Below are 16,736 nucleotides of genomic sequence, written 5' to 3'. Positions count from 1 at the left end.
TTCCATTCACTAATTGCTCTGTATATTACTGTCCTTTTTATTGCATTCGTTTATGCTCTGGGTAGCGTGAAATTTCCTTGTGTTGATCCATAACTAAAGCTTGGACGATTAGTTTGGTGTCACCGGACAAAATACTCAATATACAGTCCATCTGTATGTACACCATTTGAAAAATCCAGGCTTCTGTGTGGGAAAAAATACAGAAAGTGAAGACAGTTTGCTTTTATTTCTGACTTGTCAGTCAGTCATGGATAAATTCTCCGATAATCCAGCGTATGCCTCGTCGCCAGTGTTGTTTTTGCTGTCCTGTTGCATGTGTCAGCGCTTTGTCTTGTTGATTTGGGAGTTGTTTTTCAATTTCTCTGAGCTTTCTCCAAATCTCGAGCCTCTCTGGGAGCCTCCTCACTTCACCGGCCGGCTGTACATTTTTATACATCAGAGAAAGCGGCGAGACAGGCCCCCGGTTATTTATTCTCTCTGTATACACACGGGTCATACCGGTAACTTGTGGGCTGACAGCTACATCTGTTCCTGCTTCTTCCCCTTCAGGTGCAGCCCCGTCGAAAGGAGTCCCTGCTCACCTGTCTGGCCGACCTGTTCAACAGCATCGCCACTCAGAAGAAGAAAGTCGGAGTCATCCCACCCAAGAAATTCATCTCACGGCTGAGAAAAGAAAATGGTAAGGAGGGAGAGAGCGATGTAACTAAACTCGCCAGAGACCTTTTTACCTGGATTGAAAGGTAAACAATGTGAGGGGAAAAAAAAATCTTTCCGTGTTTTTTGGACATTTTTGGGTTGCTGATTTTTGTGGAAGTGAAGAGAGTGTAGAGTGAAGAGGAAAGAAGAGGGAGAGGAAGGCTGGTGTCCTCTCTGCTGAGAAGTTAATCTCACAGCTGAAGAAATAGGTGGAAGACTGGAGCGGAAAACAGATGGGAAATAGGAGACAGTCTTAATTGATCCTCTTTCCCCCGTGCCAGCATACGCCAAAGTTGTTTATTTTTCTTTGTTCTCATTTTCTTCTTCCCTGGCCGCCTCCATTTCCACTAATTTATTTGTCCTTCTGTCTTTGTTTTTCATTCTCTACCTACTGCATCTTCGTACCTCTCTGCATACTTTTCATTCTTTTCCTGCATATTGACAAAACTTTCTCTCTCTCTCTCTCTCTCTCTCTCTCTCAGAGCTATTTGACAACTACATGCAACAGGATGCCCACGAATTCCTCAACTACCTCCTCAACACTATTGCAGACCTCCTCCAGGAGGAGAAGAGCCAGGAGCGACAGCAGAACGGAAAACTGGTGCAGAACGGAGGTGGAGGAGGAGGCGGAGGAGGGGGAGGAGGAGGAGGAGGAGGAGGGAGTGGAGGAACGGGAGGAACGGGAACAGGAGGAGGAGGAGGAGGAGGAGAGGGAGGTGAAGGGGAGGGAGGAAAGGAGACGCAGCAGACTTGGGTCCATGAGATCTTCCAGGGCACGCTGACCAACGAGACTCGCTGCCTTAACTGTGAAGCCGTGAGTGTCCGTTCACCCGCGTGTGAGCTGAATAGTTTTAAAACCAGACCGATACTGATAGTAAAAAAATTTAGGATAATGATTTATTATTGTTTAAGGGTGGAGCGAATGTTTTTCTTTTATTTACTGAGGCTGATACTAATATCCAGTGTCTTCACGCCAGTTATTGCTGATACCAGTCTGCATTTCTGTATGAATAGTAACACAAACGCAGTCCTGTCCTGAGATAGATTCAAGTTTTACACTCCTGCTGAATACAAATACATTCCTAGAAAAAAGCTGAGACAAATGCCAGTTCCATGATTTGCCATATATCTACAGTAAACATCAAATGGGACAGATATGTTGTTGGTTTTTAAATCTGATTTCGACTGTTTCCGATAGGCTGCCTCTACATTTTTCAGTCTCTGTTTTTGCCCTGGTCTAAGATAGCCATGTCCTTCCCAAGTGTCTGTTCAGCACTTCTATTCCAAGGCAGCAGATCTTGAATTCTGTTGGATGAATTGTTGGAGGTGTTCAGAGAATGAACCCTCTCAATTTCCAGTGAGCTATGACCTCCTCTGTAGCGCCACCCGCAGGCCAAACACCTGACTTGTACACAGCATATCTCTAATTGTCATGTACCCCTTTTCCACCAGGGCTGGTTCGGAGCCAGTGCCTGACTTAGCACCAGTTTTTTGGTTTTCCACCGCCCAAGCACGGGCCAAACTGGTGCCAAACTGGTTCCAAACTGGTGCTAGGCAAGCACCAACTCCGAGCAGGGGCTAAACAGGAGCCAGAGAAAGAACCGATGACGCGGCCCACCACGTCATTGGTGGGCGGACTTACAGACTCAAACGGTAGCAGCGAACGCTATAAACGTAAAGCTAAACATACTCACCGTTCGTTCCGACCACGAATACGACAGGTAGCCAGCAATAATTGCGTTTTTCGCCTCTGGATCGCAGTGTAGGCTTGTAAAGACACGAGCAGTATTTGCATCGCTATGATGGGTCGTCCATTTGTCGTCCATGTTGGTTATTGTGCTTTCGAGCGAGCGTCTCACACACCTACATGATCACGTTTTCCGCTGACATCATGACGTGGCTCTGACTTGGCTCCGCTTGGCTCTTGGCCGGCGGAAAAGCAAACCGGTTCTTTGTTGGCACCAGTTAAGCACTGGCTCTAGCACCAGCTCCGAACTAGCACCAGGTGTTTTTTGGTGGAAAAGGGGCATTGGATGGATTGCCAAGTAATTGCTGAGCTTACTCATTCTTCTTAGGGAATGAACCCTGTCAGTTTTGGTGTCACGTCACCTTTCCTCTTGGCCCAAATGTCAAATTTGATTTCTCAGAATGCATTGGGTGGACTGCCACGACATTTGGAAAAGCACATTCATCATGGACCATCTCAGTTGTCGTGACTTTGTGACCGTTCCTGTTTCGCCACCCTCGATCCAAAATGTCAAATTTGCAAACAAGTTACCACAAAATCTGATTTAGATTTCTGTGATATTTGGTGAGTGCATTCATGCTCCCCAAAGGAAGATTCCTCTTGATTGAGACCTTTCCTCTAGTGCCACCCAAAGGTCAACATGTCAGACATTTGACCTACAGTGGTGGAAAAAAGTTTTCGGACACCCTTAAAATTTTACAGTCTCACAATCTCAAATATTATCATGAAATATTTGTGGAAAAATCTTTTTTGTGTTTCAAAAGGTGTGGCTGCATTAGACAGATACAAACAAATACAAATTATATTTTTTTGTTTATTGTTTACAAGAAAAACTAACCAAACTAAATTCTTGACAGTTGAATCTTTCTCTTCAGGCGTGTTTCCTGCGTTAGGTTCCTTGTTTTAGCCATTTTTGTGTCTGAAGAACTTTCAGATGTGCTGCTTTATATAGACACCAAGCTTGGCAACAAAAATTGTGTCTTTTAATAAAAAGAACGACCTTCATCACTGGTAGCAAAATGACCCAATACTCAAACTTTCTTGGAACCAATCAGTTTTGAAATTTTAATTGCTTTTTTAGGATTTGTTTAGTATTTTGGCTGTGACTGTACCAAAAGAAATTGCACTTGAAGACCTAAGAGTGATTCTTACTGCAATATTTCACAAATGCATGGGGTGTCCGAAAACTTTTTTCCACCACTGTACATGTTCCTATGTGTTCCTGTGTGTTTCCACACCCTGAAGAACGCACAAGCGGAAACATGTTGGTGTGTTTTTTAGAATCTGTCTAGCCCTCTAAATAAAGGCCTTTTTAAATTTTAACCACCCTGAGTGCCTGGACCTGGGTTTTTGCCCAGCTGTTGTCGGGCGGATTGCCATGAAATTTGGAGGGCATGCTCATGCTCCCCAGAGGATGAACCCTGTCAGCTTTGGTGACCACAAGACCTTTCTCATCGCACCACCCTCAGGCCAAAATGAATTAACCCCATTCTCTCAGTACATGCATTCACCGGCCATCCACAGACAGGGGTTGCAAGTCAACCAGTGCGTAGGCTGATACAGATAGATCTGTGGTGAAATAATCTCAGCCGATGACATCAGATGTATCGGTTGAGCTTCAGTGGAGTGCGGCTTATTCTTGCAATGAATTTTTTACCTCCTTAGTTTTGTTTGATTGGCTAGAAAATAACTGCACCAAGACACTTGAGTCCTCAGTCCTCCTCCAAAAGAGCTACTGTGCGGTTTGTTAGGGGGGAGAGTGTAATCTGAACCAGATTACTCCATAATGTAAGGTTTTATGGGATTAAGGAGACGAGTGTTGCCATACGATAGCCGGTAGTTCTTTGTTCTTGGAAAGCCGAGCAGAACAAAATGAACCGAGGGGAAACCGCAGTCTGGACTGACGAATGTATCCACCTTTTTTTTTTTTCTTCTTGAGCTTTTAACTGGTAACAAGACCAGAGACGGTAACTTACAGCAAAGAGCACAAACACGTCCACCATGCTTCGCTAAAGTTACAGGAACTGGAGTCAGATTTGGTTTGAGACCAGGTTACTTCAGTTTACAAAACCTGGTTCCCTTGTAATTGGATTATGTGTGAACTTAAATGAACCAAATACAAAAAATGTGTCCAAATAGACATTTACACTCTGTTTTGGACTTGGACTAGGAGACCAGTAAAATTCAACATGAAGAATAATGATTGCATTACAACACACACTTTAACCGGTCGTAAATCAGGTAGTTCTTGCGGATTCACTTTCTTCCGGCTATTAAATCAGATAACCCACATGACCTTGAATATTTTCATTTTTATTGCAGGTGAGCAGTAAAGACGAGGACTTCCTGGATCTGTCGGTGGACGTGGAGCAGAACACCTCCATCACACACTGCCTCAGGTACACCTTGTTTCTGTCAGTGATACTCTGTTGATTCCCCTAAATGAGGAGTTTGTATTTTTGCTTTCACATGGTTTGGCTTGACTCTTATGGAAAGATGTGCAAAAAACATGGACTTTGACATCAGCACCGTGGTAAATCTGTGTGTATGTATGTGTGTGTGTGTGTGTGTGTGTGTGTGTGTGTGTCTTCAACAGGGGCTTCAGTAACACAGAGACCTTATGTAGTGAATACAAGTACTACTGCGAGCAGTGTCGCAGCAAACAGGAAGCCCAGAAAAGGTGGGTGACTGCACTTTTTTTTTTTTTAATGGCACCTGATCTAAACCCATCCAAGTCAGATGTAATAATATTTAAACAGAAGTGAAGTTGTATGTTCTTTCAGTGTAAAAGTAAAAAAAAAAAACAAGATGGAGGGAATACAAATCAACAGCAAGTAAAGTGATTATTTTCTAGATAATAGTTTTTCTTCACCTTTGTTTTCTTTGTTATAACTCGTTTCATTTTCCATCCTAACCCTAACCCTGATTTTTTTTTTTTCACATTTTTTAATCCCTGTCCAATCTGAAAGTGACATTTGCGTGAAACAATCAGCTTGGCATCCAGAATTACCAACTGAGAAGGATCAAACAGTGTCGAATTTTTTTTTTTTTTTTTTTTTTTGGCGAAATTCCTCATGAGAAACGTTTAAAATCACTGATTGGAGTAAAAATAGACACTTCAGGTCGAGGTGAACTGAATTTAACATCCTAGATGAATTATTAGGCTTCACCGAAAAACTCCAGGAATCACGGGGGGAACCTCGCAGATTGATGATGCGTAGCCGCGTAAAAGTATCCGAGGGTGGATTTTTCCTCTAAGTGCACCGAGTAACATCCATTAGCTGGAGAGCGGCTCGCTGTCAGCGGCGTCTCTGCCTCGCATTAACACTGAGCAGGATGCCGAGCGAGGGCGAGCCAAAGGTCCGGCCAAATGCAGAGGAGCGCACAAAGTGTCTGAAAACACACTTGAACCGGCTGCTGCTGCTGGTGGTGGTGGTGATGGCCGTGTGTGTGTGTGAGTGTGTGTGTGGGGGGGGGTGTGTGTTTGGAAAAGTAAAGGCGGTAACATGGAAAGCTTTTAGCGCGCAGAGCTTCAGTCGGGGCTGAGTCACTGTTGCTGCGCGCCGCTCTCTGTTTATGCCTCCTCTCCACTCGCCCTCACTCTTCGTTTGCTCTTTCCTTTCTCGCCTTGCTCTTCATTTCTTCTTGACAATCTCAAACGCCCTCTCGCTCGCTTTTCTTGTTTCTCTGCGTCTTCCTCTTGTGTCGGGTGTGTCTCCTTTGACCTTGAAACTGTGCACCCACCCACTTCACATTTCCTGTCAGTACAGCTGATATCAGTCCCTTTAAACTTAGTTCATTTCAGTTTTGATCTGTTCTGTTCTGTGGTGCTCAACAGAAATACTTAAACAACTTAAAACTGAACTTAAATTCATGAGAAGCATATGAAACACAATTAAAACAAGGGTTTATTTTCATTGTTGATTAATCTATTGTTCAATAATAATCATTTAGTCTATTACAGTTTTTTCCTGATAGCTGAGGCACTATTTTTGCAACTACTGGCTATTTTTGCAAAACTGTACACACTAATCACAAAACCTTGAACCAAACCAGCAAAACAGTATACATCTCTTGAAAAAGCTAACAATTCTTACAAAACTCTTCAAAAAATGTGTTTTTGCATCAATACAGTGAGACACACAGATAGTCATTTGAATAAGCACACAAAGCACCAACTACACACTGATTGTACAAATGAAAAAAAGAGAACAACTTTTATTTGAAGGGATAAGGTGGATGAAAGAAGATGTTCAGAGATTTGTGAAGGTTTTATTGGTTGATATTTTAATTTTCACCCACTCCTGGAGGATGATGTCACTGTTTAAGATACTCAGAAGGCAAGGCAAGGCAAGTTTATTTGTATAGCGCAATTCAACACAAGGTAATTCAAAGTGCTTTTCAGAGACATTAAAAGCAACAAGACACAATTTAAAACAATAAAAACCGTCAATAAAAAAGGGAAATAGAAATTGAGAATGATAGTGATAATAAAATACAGTAACATACAGTAACATAAAATAACAGAAAGTCATGTGAGGTCATTACATGGGGACTTTAAGTGTAAAACATATCAGTAAATGCTCATGTGAAGTGATCAGTCCAGGGTGATGTCGTCAGATTGCTTTCTTAGTCTGACCAGCAGCCAAAAACACCCAAAGTTTTAATTTTATGATATGAACAGAGAAAAAAGGAAGACAATCTTAGCATCTCAGTGATTTCAGTGAAGCTAGAATCAGATAATGTTAAGCATTTTCACCTGATAAATGACTAAAACCATTCATTTGTTGGTCAAAATCAGTCGACTGATAAATTCATCGACTAATCGTTTCAGCATGAATTAAACTGCCTGTCTCTGTGCCTCCACCAGGATGAGGGTAAAGAAGCTCCCCATGATCCTCGCCCTCCACCTGAAGCGCTTTAAGTACATGGACCAGCTGCACCGCTACACCAAACTGTCCTATCGCGTCGTCTTCCCCCTGGAGCTCCGCCTCTTCAACACGTCCGGGGACGCCACCAACCCCGACCGCATGTACGACCTGGTGGCTGTGGTCGTACACTGTGGCAGGTGAGTAGCTCTCACCGATCTACATGGATCACTAATCGACAGGCACCAAGACAGCCTCACTCCAGCGGTACTTTAAACCTCTGAGTTGTAGCTTTTAGAAATGTAGGGCTTTCAAAGTTTTCACAATGAATCGATGGCCTTGAAAGTTCTTGATTTCTCCTAAAAATTGAATTCATCAATATGCCTCAACTCTCCGGCGTAGAATAGCTTCACAGTTTCATTTATTGAAGTTTGACAAAGCAGTAGGGCTGGGACGATACGCTGATGTCCTGATTCGATACTGTCACGATACCTCGATATGTATCGCGATCCTTAAGTAATGCAGTTCTTTGTGGATGTAAAGTTTCATGATGCTGTGATTATCGTAAAGGCCACCATAGGTCATTTTATACTTGGATGTCAACTTCCAAAAAATGGAAGGAACCCGTTTAAAAATGGCCTTGCTAATTATTCTCTCACCAAAATTTAGCCCAACTTTGGATCGATATATAGTCCCCTTGCTGACAACCGAGCATGCCGTACTTGGTAACAACGGATTCCTTGGGTCATCTAGTTTCATATGATACCAACATAGTTTTAATTGAAACTGAATCAGTAATAAAAAAATAAAGTAAAAATTGTACTCAAGTGAATTGATATTTTTACCCTATTCTCCACAGCCTCCCTCCAGTTTTTGATGGAGGCAACAACATGATTTCCTCCTACTTGCATTTTAGAGTTGAATTTTGGATGACCTTAAAATTTTTCAAAATGAATGGATGGCCTTGAAAGATCCTGATTGTTCATAAAAATGTATCATCCAAATTCATCAATACGCATCAGCTCTCTCCACACAGAAGTTTCATTCACTGAAGTTTGACAAGGCAGGGTACAACAGTATACAAAAACCCACAGGTTGTACACACACAGTGAATCCTGAAATGCGTCATAACATCGATCACATCATCAGCAAAGAGAGGTGGTGTGAAGTTAAAAATGAAGAACATATTCACTATAATAAACAGGTTTAAGCTTGTGTGCAGGGTGGCCTCGTCAGGCTTTTCACTCTTTGATGGTAAAGAAGACGAAATGCCAGTGATCCTGCAGCATCGTCTTTGTAGCCTCTTCAGCTCCTCGGAGAGGCTGAGCTGGCAAACTCAAGGGTCGGATGAATGAAGGTCAGGTGTATTTGTTTTAGAGCGTCACAAGGGAGACCGGCTCTTTTGGCAACAAAGCAGTAAAAATATAAAAGTGTAGAGCCAGGGTTCATGCAGCTGCCCTTAGAAGCACCATTTAGTGACGAGTTTTACTTTCTTGACTTGCCAGGCTCCTTGAAGTCCTTGAATTTCATGAAAAAAAAAAAGATCTGAAAAGTGTAGGTGCCAAAATTCAGTTATTGTGCTATCAAGTCATTTTCCTCAGGCCTCGCAGATGAAGGCTGCCTGACATTCCTCACATTTTCAGGTCAGTCCAGGTGATCCGGGGTCTGGAACGGCCTTCGTCTGAGGCTTATTTCCTGACGTCAGTTGACGTGTCAGCGAGCATATTTAGGTCATTAGTCATCCAGCTGGTATTTTGTTGCATAGCGTGTACCTTTTTTTGAAAACTCTCCTCTCTACATTTGTGTGACGGTATCTCCTGAAGCTGGATCAAAGAAAACATCCAAGCACGCAAACCATCTGTCACTTCATAAGAGCTTTAAACCCCAAATGCCGCTCTGTTCTTGGAGCAGTTGTTCTCTTGATTTTTAATGAAGCTGCAGGATCAGTGTTTAGATGTTTGTCGCACCTACAACCTTAGTCCAAAGAGTAGCAAAGTGCGTACATCACACCCGTTTTAGAAGTGAATGTCCCTGATATTGTCGCCATGTACACATTTTGAAACTCAATTTTAAACTCCTGCTAGAGATTTATGATTTAATAGCCATCGACTCCTGGATTATAGATTTTCGTTGCTTCCGGTGCTCAAAGGAACACTTATCCCATTACAAATCTTAAAGCGCTATATTTTGGAAACCATTGCAAAATTAAGTAAGCGCACATCATATGAGCTAATCTGGGAGATTCAGCTCTTTAAACATTATCTATCTTCAGTCAAACCAGCAGTGATGTCCCCGCTTTAATGCTCTTTCCTCTTTTGTCTCTCTGTCATACAGTGGTCCTAACCGCGGTCACTACATCACCATAGTCAAGAGTCACGGCTTCTGGCTGCTGTTTGACGACGACATCGTAGAGGTGAGAAAGAAACTCCCCCGTCTGTCCTCTTTTACTTTGCCCTTTCCCTCCCTTTTTGAAGGCCACATCACGAGGGACAGCGCTGTTTTCCCCTCAGTCATTATTCTGTGACATTTTGCCCTCAAGCTAAAAAGGGAGCGTCTCTGTGTGTGAAACTAAATAAAAGTCAGGAGAAACCAGTCGTAGATCAGCACTGCCACACTGAGGTACTGCACTGCTGAGAGCTCAACCAATTTATACCAACCAAGTAGCAAATAAGTACAGTGGTCCCTCGTTAATGGCGGGAGTTACGTTCTAAAAATAACCCGCACTAGGCGAAATCCGCGAAGTAGTCAGCTTTATTTTTTACAATTATTCTAGATGTTTTAAGGCTGTAAACCCCCTCACTACACACTTTATACACTTTTCTCAGACAGGCATTAACATTTTCTCACTTTTCTCTCTTGTTTAAACTCTCAAAGTTCAAACCTTCGTAGAAAAATAAGTCCAGTAAAAAAAAAAGCATGCAAAATTGCACTAAAAAAATCCGCGAAACTGCGAGGCCGCGAAAGGTGAACCGCGTTATAGCGAGGGACCACTGTATTACTGTGTAAAGCCGCAATGAAACAGCATTTTAATGGACTCACAAGTGCAAACTAATGGGAACTCAGTTTGGGAAAGAAACACAATTTCATTTGAAGGGATAAGATGCATGAGAGAGGGTGTTTTAAGATTTGCGAAGGTTTTATTGGTGCAGGTTGATGTCACTATTTAAGATCCTCTGTTTCTCCAGGAAGTAGAAGTCATGTGAGGTCATTTCATGGGGACCTTAATTAATTTAATCCCCCCCACACAGGCCTTATGGCTACCCATTTTGTGTCTTTGTACCTTATTTTTCCCATCATTTCGCAAAAAAACAAGAATCATCCAGCTCTAAAGTGATAAAGGCCCATCTGGCAGCCATAATGCACCACCACTACCGACAGACATTTCATATCACACCGAGCAACGACCACAATCTCCAAATCCCTATCAGCCGTCCAAACTTTCCACCCGGGCTCATTCACAAGTTTCCCGTCCTGTCAGAACCAGCCAGGAATTTCAAACAGCCATCATTCCAGATGTAGGGTAGAGGATCCTGGCGCTCCCGAATGTTGTGTCTGCAGTTCCTGCCACGGGCCGACCTAGATACCTCAACTTCCCCTGAATAATGAGGAGTTTATTAGGAATTAGAGGTCCGGTCGGGGCGGAGTGAGGTAAGTAGCCAAGTGTTGGAGACGTAGAGGAGAGAGCGTGGAGCTGCAGAGGGAAGAGAGAAGAACGAGCGTGAATGAAAGTATGCGTAAAGGAGAGATGGAAGGAGATAATGAGGGAAGAGAAGAAAGAAGGGGGAGAAGAAAAAAAAATCGGATACCTGCTTTAGATTAGAGAGAAGGATCGGCCCCGAGGCCTGCGCAGAAAATCTGGAATGAGAATATGTTTATCCGCTTTGCCTCGCTCTTTCCTGTTTTTCTCGCCGTCTCGTCGTCATTCTCCCTCGTTTTTTTTCACGTTCACCCTCTCCGTCTGCTTTCGCTGATCGTTATTATTATGTCTTTTTAATTGAAATTGAAATCAAAGGTCTCTTCATCAGGGAGACCTTGACAAGATGTTAACAGTGCATTATAATACAGAGTTACATATGATAATATAAGCTGTAGACAGCGGCAGATAGAGAAAGAAAGAAAAAAATGACATGTGGAACAACTCAACAGTAATATTTCTTTCCAAAAACAATGAGACACATACTCGACATAATCCACAGCTCTCAGGGGTGAAGTGTTTCACTGGGAAGTATTTTTTTTTTTTATTTAAACAACAACATCAGACCATATCCATCCATCTCTAATTTCTAGTCCTTTGCAGCAATTTTTTAATGTATATTTAGGGTGAACTGTTCCTTAACAAAAACCACTGCTTAAATTATATAAAAACTGAGTACAAGTAACTAAATATATATCAAGATGTTAAAAAAACTGTGTGGTGATGTGAGAGACTCTTTGCTGAGTTACTTGATGTTAAACAAGACAATCTGTAGTGTTTGCACAGAGCCTTCGCTGTCAGCTCGGTGTCTGCTGATGCTAAATGGCTCCATATTTCTTTCTTGGCTCCAGTTTGTCCAACCAGTTCAGGTGGACTGGGACTCGGTTCAAGACGGGGCGAGCTGTCTGATGCTCCTGTCGTGTTTGCAGCTGCGGCTCTGCCTAAATCCAGTCCTCCTCCTCCTCCTCCTCCTGACTAGCCCAAGAAGGCGATGCTGAGAAGGAATTTCAGCTTTCAGAGCACAATCGGTGAAAGCACTGAACGCTTAATAATAAGCTAAATATTGATTTCGATCTTTCGCGGCGATACTGAAGGCGTGTTGAAACGCTGATAACGCTCGACTCCCGTTCCTCTCCGCAGCCCGTCTCCTCCATATAATTTCGTCCGCTTGCTTCCCTGACTGTTGCTGACAGCTGAAAACATGGCAGCCTCCGCAGTCTGACATCTTTTTAGCATCTGTGGTCGTGCCGCTCAGCCGTCTTGAACGATTTCCCAGTTCCCCTCTCCGCATGCAGCCGCCAACACAGCAGCTCAGCAGCTGATATGTGAGCTGTCAAATATGCAACAATTCACATAAGAGCAAAGGCAGCGGTGCAAAGTGCTTTACTTTAGTAAAAGCAGCAACACCATAATAGAGAAGTACTTCATAAAAAATAAAAGTCCTGCATTCAAAATGACACTTCAGTGAAAGTACAGCAGTTTTCTCAGTAAAATGTAGTTCACTGTGAAAAGTAAAAGTGAAACATGATCCCTTTCAGAGAGTTGAATTATTGCTGCATTAACCTGTTAGAAGTATTTTAATGTCGCAGCTCTGACTGCTCCACATCCTGTTGGCTGGTTCACACTCTGACAACGCAGCACATGTGATGTTCTGCATGGAAAAGCTTCTTCTGCAAAGTGATTAGTAACTCCAGCCGTCAGATAATTGTGCAACAGGACAGGAAAAAGTCAAAGATTTTCCTTTGAAATGTGATTTGCTAAATGGAAATACTGTGACAGAGCATCAAAATTATACTGAAGTGCAGTGCTGAGTTAGTTGCCACCACTGAGTAATGATAATTAGAAAAATTAAACTCACATTATCATTATTACTTAGTACATTAACAAGTTGATAACCTGCAGACTATCTGTTTATCTGTTAATGAATTCTCCTTTAGCTGTTGTAGAGGAACATTTTATCAGCACCATAGATGCTGTTTCTTAAATTGTATTTATATCCTTCATTTCTTTTTTTTTTTCTTTTTTTCTTTTTTTTTTTTTACATTTTTTCCCTCTGTTCTCCAGCTTACTCTTCTTTTCTTTTGTTGCTTCCTCATTCATCTTATTGAGTGTAACCACATTGCTTAATATCATGAACATGGAGCTGTTTTATCAGCCAATTACAGTTACCGATTAATTAATTAATTATCTGAAAATATGAAGACATATTTAACCCTATAAAGCCTGAACTATGAAAGAATTGACAGAAAATTCCAATTTTTTGAAATTGAACCCTTTATTTAGTCATATAACAAAATATATTAAAAAAATATGTTATTACACGACCTTTCTGGTGTATGATATATGATATGTACTTGAAGTGCCAATGGTATGGTCCAGGGTGAACAGGGGAAGTGTTCAAAGGTATACAACAGTATTTTGCTCAAGTATTGATTAAACTGAAAACGAAAAACGGAATTGAAAATGTGTATCATATATGATACAAACGGCTTTATAGGGTTAAAAGACAGCAGCACCTCCTAACAATAAGCAAACTGTCCAGACACAAGCCCAAACATTCACCAGCGTTTCACACCATGCAATGAACTAAATTGCAGGTTATGGGTATGCAAGTACAGTATATCATTATTTTTTTTTTTCTCGGTATTAGCCAAAGGCTCTGTGGTGCGGCTCTGTAGCCGTTGGCGCTCGGCCATGCGAGCTCAGTGGCCAAATGGCCGGTACGCCTCAGTGTTTCAGCCGCAGCCAAACAGCTCGTGAGTCAATTACTGTTTTCCTTTCTTCCAGTCAGCCACAGTAATCAAGATATCAGCACTAAATTGACCGTGCACAGTCATCACAGCGAAGCGCTCTCAGGGGTTGTTTGTGCTCCGTGTGATATTTTTATAGACGCGACCGTGCAAAAGGGCTTTTAAACACGCATGACAGATTCTTCACGCCACTCGCTCTGTTCATGTTACTGACATGGCTCGGAAGAATTCACCGTTTAAACACAAGATAAATCACTCATGTTGTATTTTCAGGACATTACACAGAGTCTGACTCCTTATAAAGCATTTCTATATGGGTATAGCCAGAGTTTGTGTTGGCGTTTTCTTTCTGAAGCTCAACATAATATTTTCCTTTGAAATTTTAACTTGCAGTGGTGATTTGGAGTTGGGTTTTTTTTGTTGTTGTTTTTTTTTTTTTAATTTGGATGCACAGCAATCCTTTTTTTGGATGCTTCTGGTGCCAGCGCTGGTTCTGTTTGAGCACAGTAAAACATAAAAAACTGACACTTGCTACATTAATTTGTTTTAATCTACATCCTCTAGGGTTTATACACTCATGAAAACCTGGGAAAAAATCAGTAAATTTGAAAATACAATTTGGAAAAGTCATGGAAATCTTGACTAAAGCAGCATCAGCTCTGTTAAAGATTGTTTACTGATTTTTTTTTTTTTTTTTTTTTAAAAAGAGGGTGTAATCTGTTAAACACAACTTACAAAAAACTGAAGCTGGGGGCTTTTATGGTTCCCATCATCGGCCTGAATCACTGGTATGTTGATATATGCTTGTTCCCAGTTTGTTTACCCAGTCTAAACGGTCTTTACTTCAATCAGCCCTCAATTTTGCATCGTGAACTTTTGAGAAAACTTGAAAAAAAGTCTTTTGGTGATGGAAATTTAGCAAAAACATACACGGTATTTGTGGATGAGCAATTCAAATGCTCAAGTTACGACATTTGATCTCTTGATGAAATGGTGAAATATTGAATGTATTGTTTTTAGACCCTTGACCACTCAATACAAATATTTAAAAAAAAAAAAAGAAGAAATTTAGCAAAAACGTATGGAGAAGTCGCTGAAAACCAGGGGTGAAGGAGTTTGTATGCTCGTCCCCAGCGGTCCTGCTCTGTGGATATAGAGGAAACGCTGCTCAGTCAAAGTCGTGGAGGCTTGATGTTAAAAGCCGATCTCCATCATCCGTGTGTTTTTCCACGATGACGGGAAGGAGGCCCAGGCTGACATCTGGCCCGGCGGACAGAGACTGACTGAGAGGCTGCTGAGGTTGCAGAGCAGAAACGCTCCTTTATCATTTTTTTTTTTTCCTTTTTTTCTCGTGGGTGGCACAGACTGACTCTGTCCCCGTCTGCGTCTCCCGCTGGATTTTATTCCAGCTCTTGTTTTTGCAATCTGCCTTGTAGGTTTGATCTTTCTAGTGCTTATGGTTTCCTCATTCTCTTGCTCTCGCCGTCTATTTCTATCCCCCTCGCTCCGAATTTGGCATTTCCACCTGGAACTGAAACTACCCAAGTTTGTTAAAGTTGTGGCCACAGCTCTTGCACCACCCGTCCACAAGTGTATTTTTTATTATTACTTTTTTTTTTTGCAATGTGTTTTCAGTCTCTCCCTGTTCCTCTCTGCTGAAAAAAAAAAAAAAAAAGATCCACCAAATGAGAAACAGTTGCCGTGACTTTCAGCATTTTCGCTTTCCCTCACTATCTTGTCAACATACTCGATTTTAAATGGAGATTTAGTAGCAGATGGAAAGAGCAGAATCTGCGTAACAGTTACACAACAAGGTGCAATACTACCAGAGTGAATCAAAGGGAAGGATTTTGTTCAGTGCCAGCGTCGGGCTTTCATGCCCACATCTCATATCCCCGCCGTGCTTTCCACTTCATCTTTACCAGCAAGGTAAATAAAGTCACAAAAAAGCCATAAACATCATGAATTCAGTTTTTTTTTTTTTTCTCTCCGCACGGCTGGAAAAATAGTAGTGGCAAACGCTTTCCAAAATGTTTTGGAAACTAGTTTTTTGTCAATGGATCAAGTGGTTATTAGGGAGCTCGGCTGCTGGTACATCTGTTGGAGGAATAACAACATAAATCACATTTCCTTATTACAGACCTGACAGCGGTAGTTTGTCAAAAGAATGAGGACACTGAAACGCTTTCACAACCTAAAGGAATATTTCACTCAAAAATTATAAATATATTTTTTTTTATCATTTACTCACCACCTGAGTTGTCTTGAATGTCTGAACAGTTTTAATCCGGCGTGTCACGGTGAATAAAGGCTCCAAAAACTGCAGCTGTTTCCATCAGCACGGAGTTGATCAGCAGCCTCGACAGACAGCAGAAAACAAATGAAAACACCCGTCTAAAATACGCAAACCTTTTATGTAGCGTAATCCAGGTCTTGACTTTTCATTTGTGCGTTCAGAACGTCTCAAACCAAAGTACGTTCACCAAAACACTGAATCACAAACCAGTTCTCTGCACCTGCGCACAGCTGCACTTAATCCAGTGTTGTTGAGGCACGCGGTTAAAACTTTATTCAACATGTGAGACAACTCAGGGTGAGTAAATGCTACAAAATTTTGGGTGAAGTATTTCCTTAAAGGCTAAGTGAGTTTTAGTTTCCTAGGATGGCAATGGAATGAAATGAATGCCCAAAATGTCAGCGGGTGAAAGCCGACCACAGATTCACTCTCATTGTGGGACGAGCGTAGTCCGCTTGGCGTTTCTCCTTCTTTTGTGTTTTTCCCATGATTCCTATTGGATGCTGTGCTAACGATCTGGCACTGAGCTGCGCTGTGATTGGCTGGGAGCTACACACCCGCTTCCAATGGCCGATGCCCAGAAGAGTCTCAATCTCAGTAAAACAAGAAAATCCTGGCAGAGGGCAGGCACTCTGCAGACACACACACCAACACACACACACCAACACACACTGCTAATGGCTCA

At 42.0% G+C, this 16,736-nt stretch overlaps 1 protein-coding gene across 1 annotated transcript in view; it reads left to right on the top strand.

Annotated features, from left to right (window-relative positions):
• The window catches only part of usp12b (ubiquitin specific peptidase 12b), a 33,330-nt gene that overhangs the window by 10,367 nt on the left and 6,227 nt on the right, over positions 1-16,736 (top strand). Inside the window, exons 4-9 of the mRNA XM_030075546.1 lie at positions 550-679; positions 1,179-1,510; positions 4,766-4,842; positions 5,040-5,123; positions 7,314-7,511; positions 9,646-9,724. Of these exons, the coding sequence (XP_029931406.1) occupies positions 550-679; positions 1,179-1,510; positions 4,766-4,842; positions 5,040-5,123; positions 7,314-7,511; positions 9,646-9,724 (900 nt within the window). The remainder of the gene's footprint in view (positions 1-549; positions 680-1,178; positions 1,511-4,765; positions 4,843-5,039; positions 5,124-7,313; positions 7,512-9,645; positions 9,725-16,736) is intronic.

This window comes from Myripristis murdjan, chromosome 18 (genome assembly GCF_902150065.1).
Source record: "Myripristis murdjan chromosome 18, fMyrMur1.1, whole genome shotgun sequence".
NCBI classification, from domain to species: Eukaryota; Metazoa; Chordata; class Actinopteri; order Holocentriformes; family Holocentridae; genus Myripristis; species Myripristis murdjan.
This window is presented reverse-complemented; position numbering and strand designations above follow the sequence as displayed.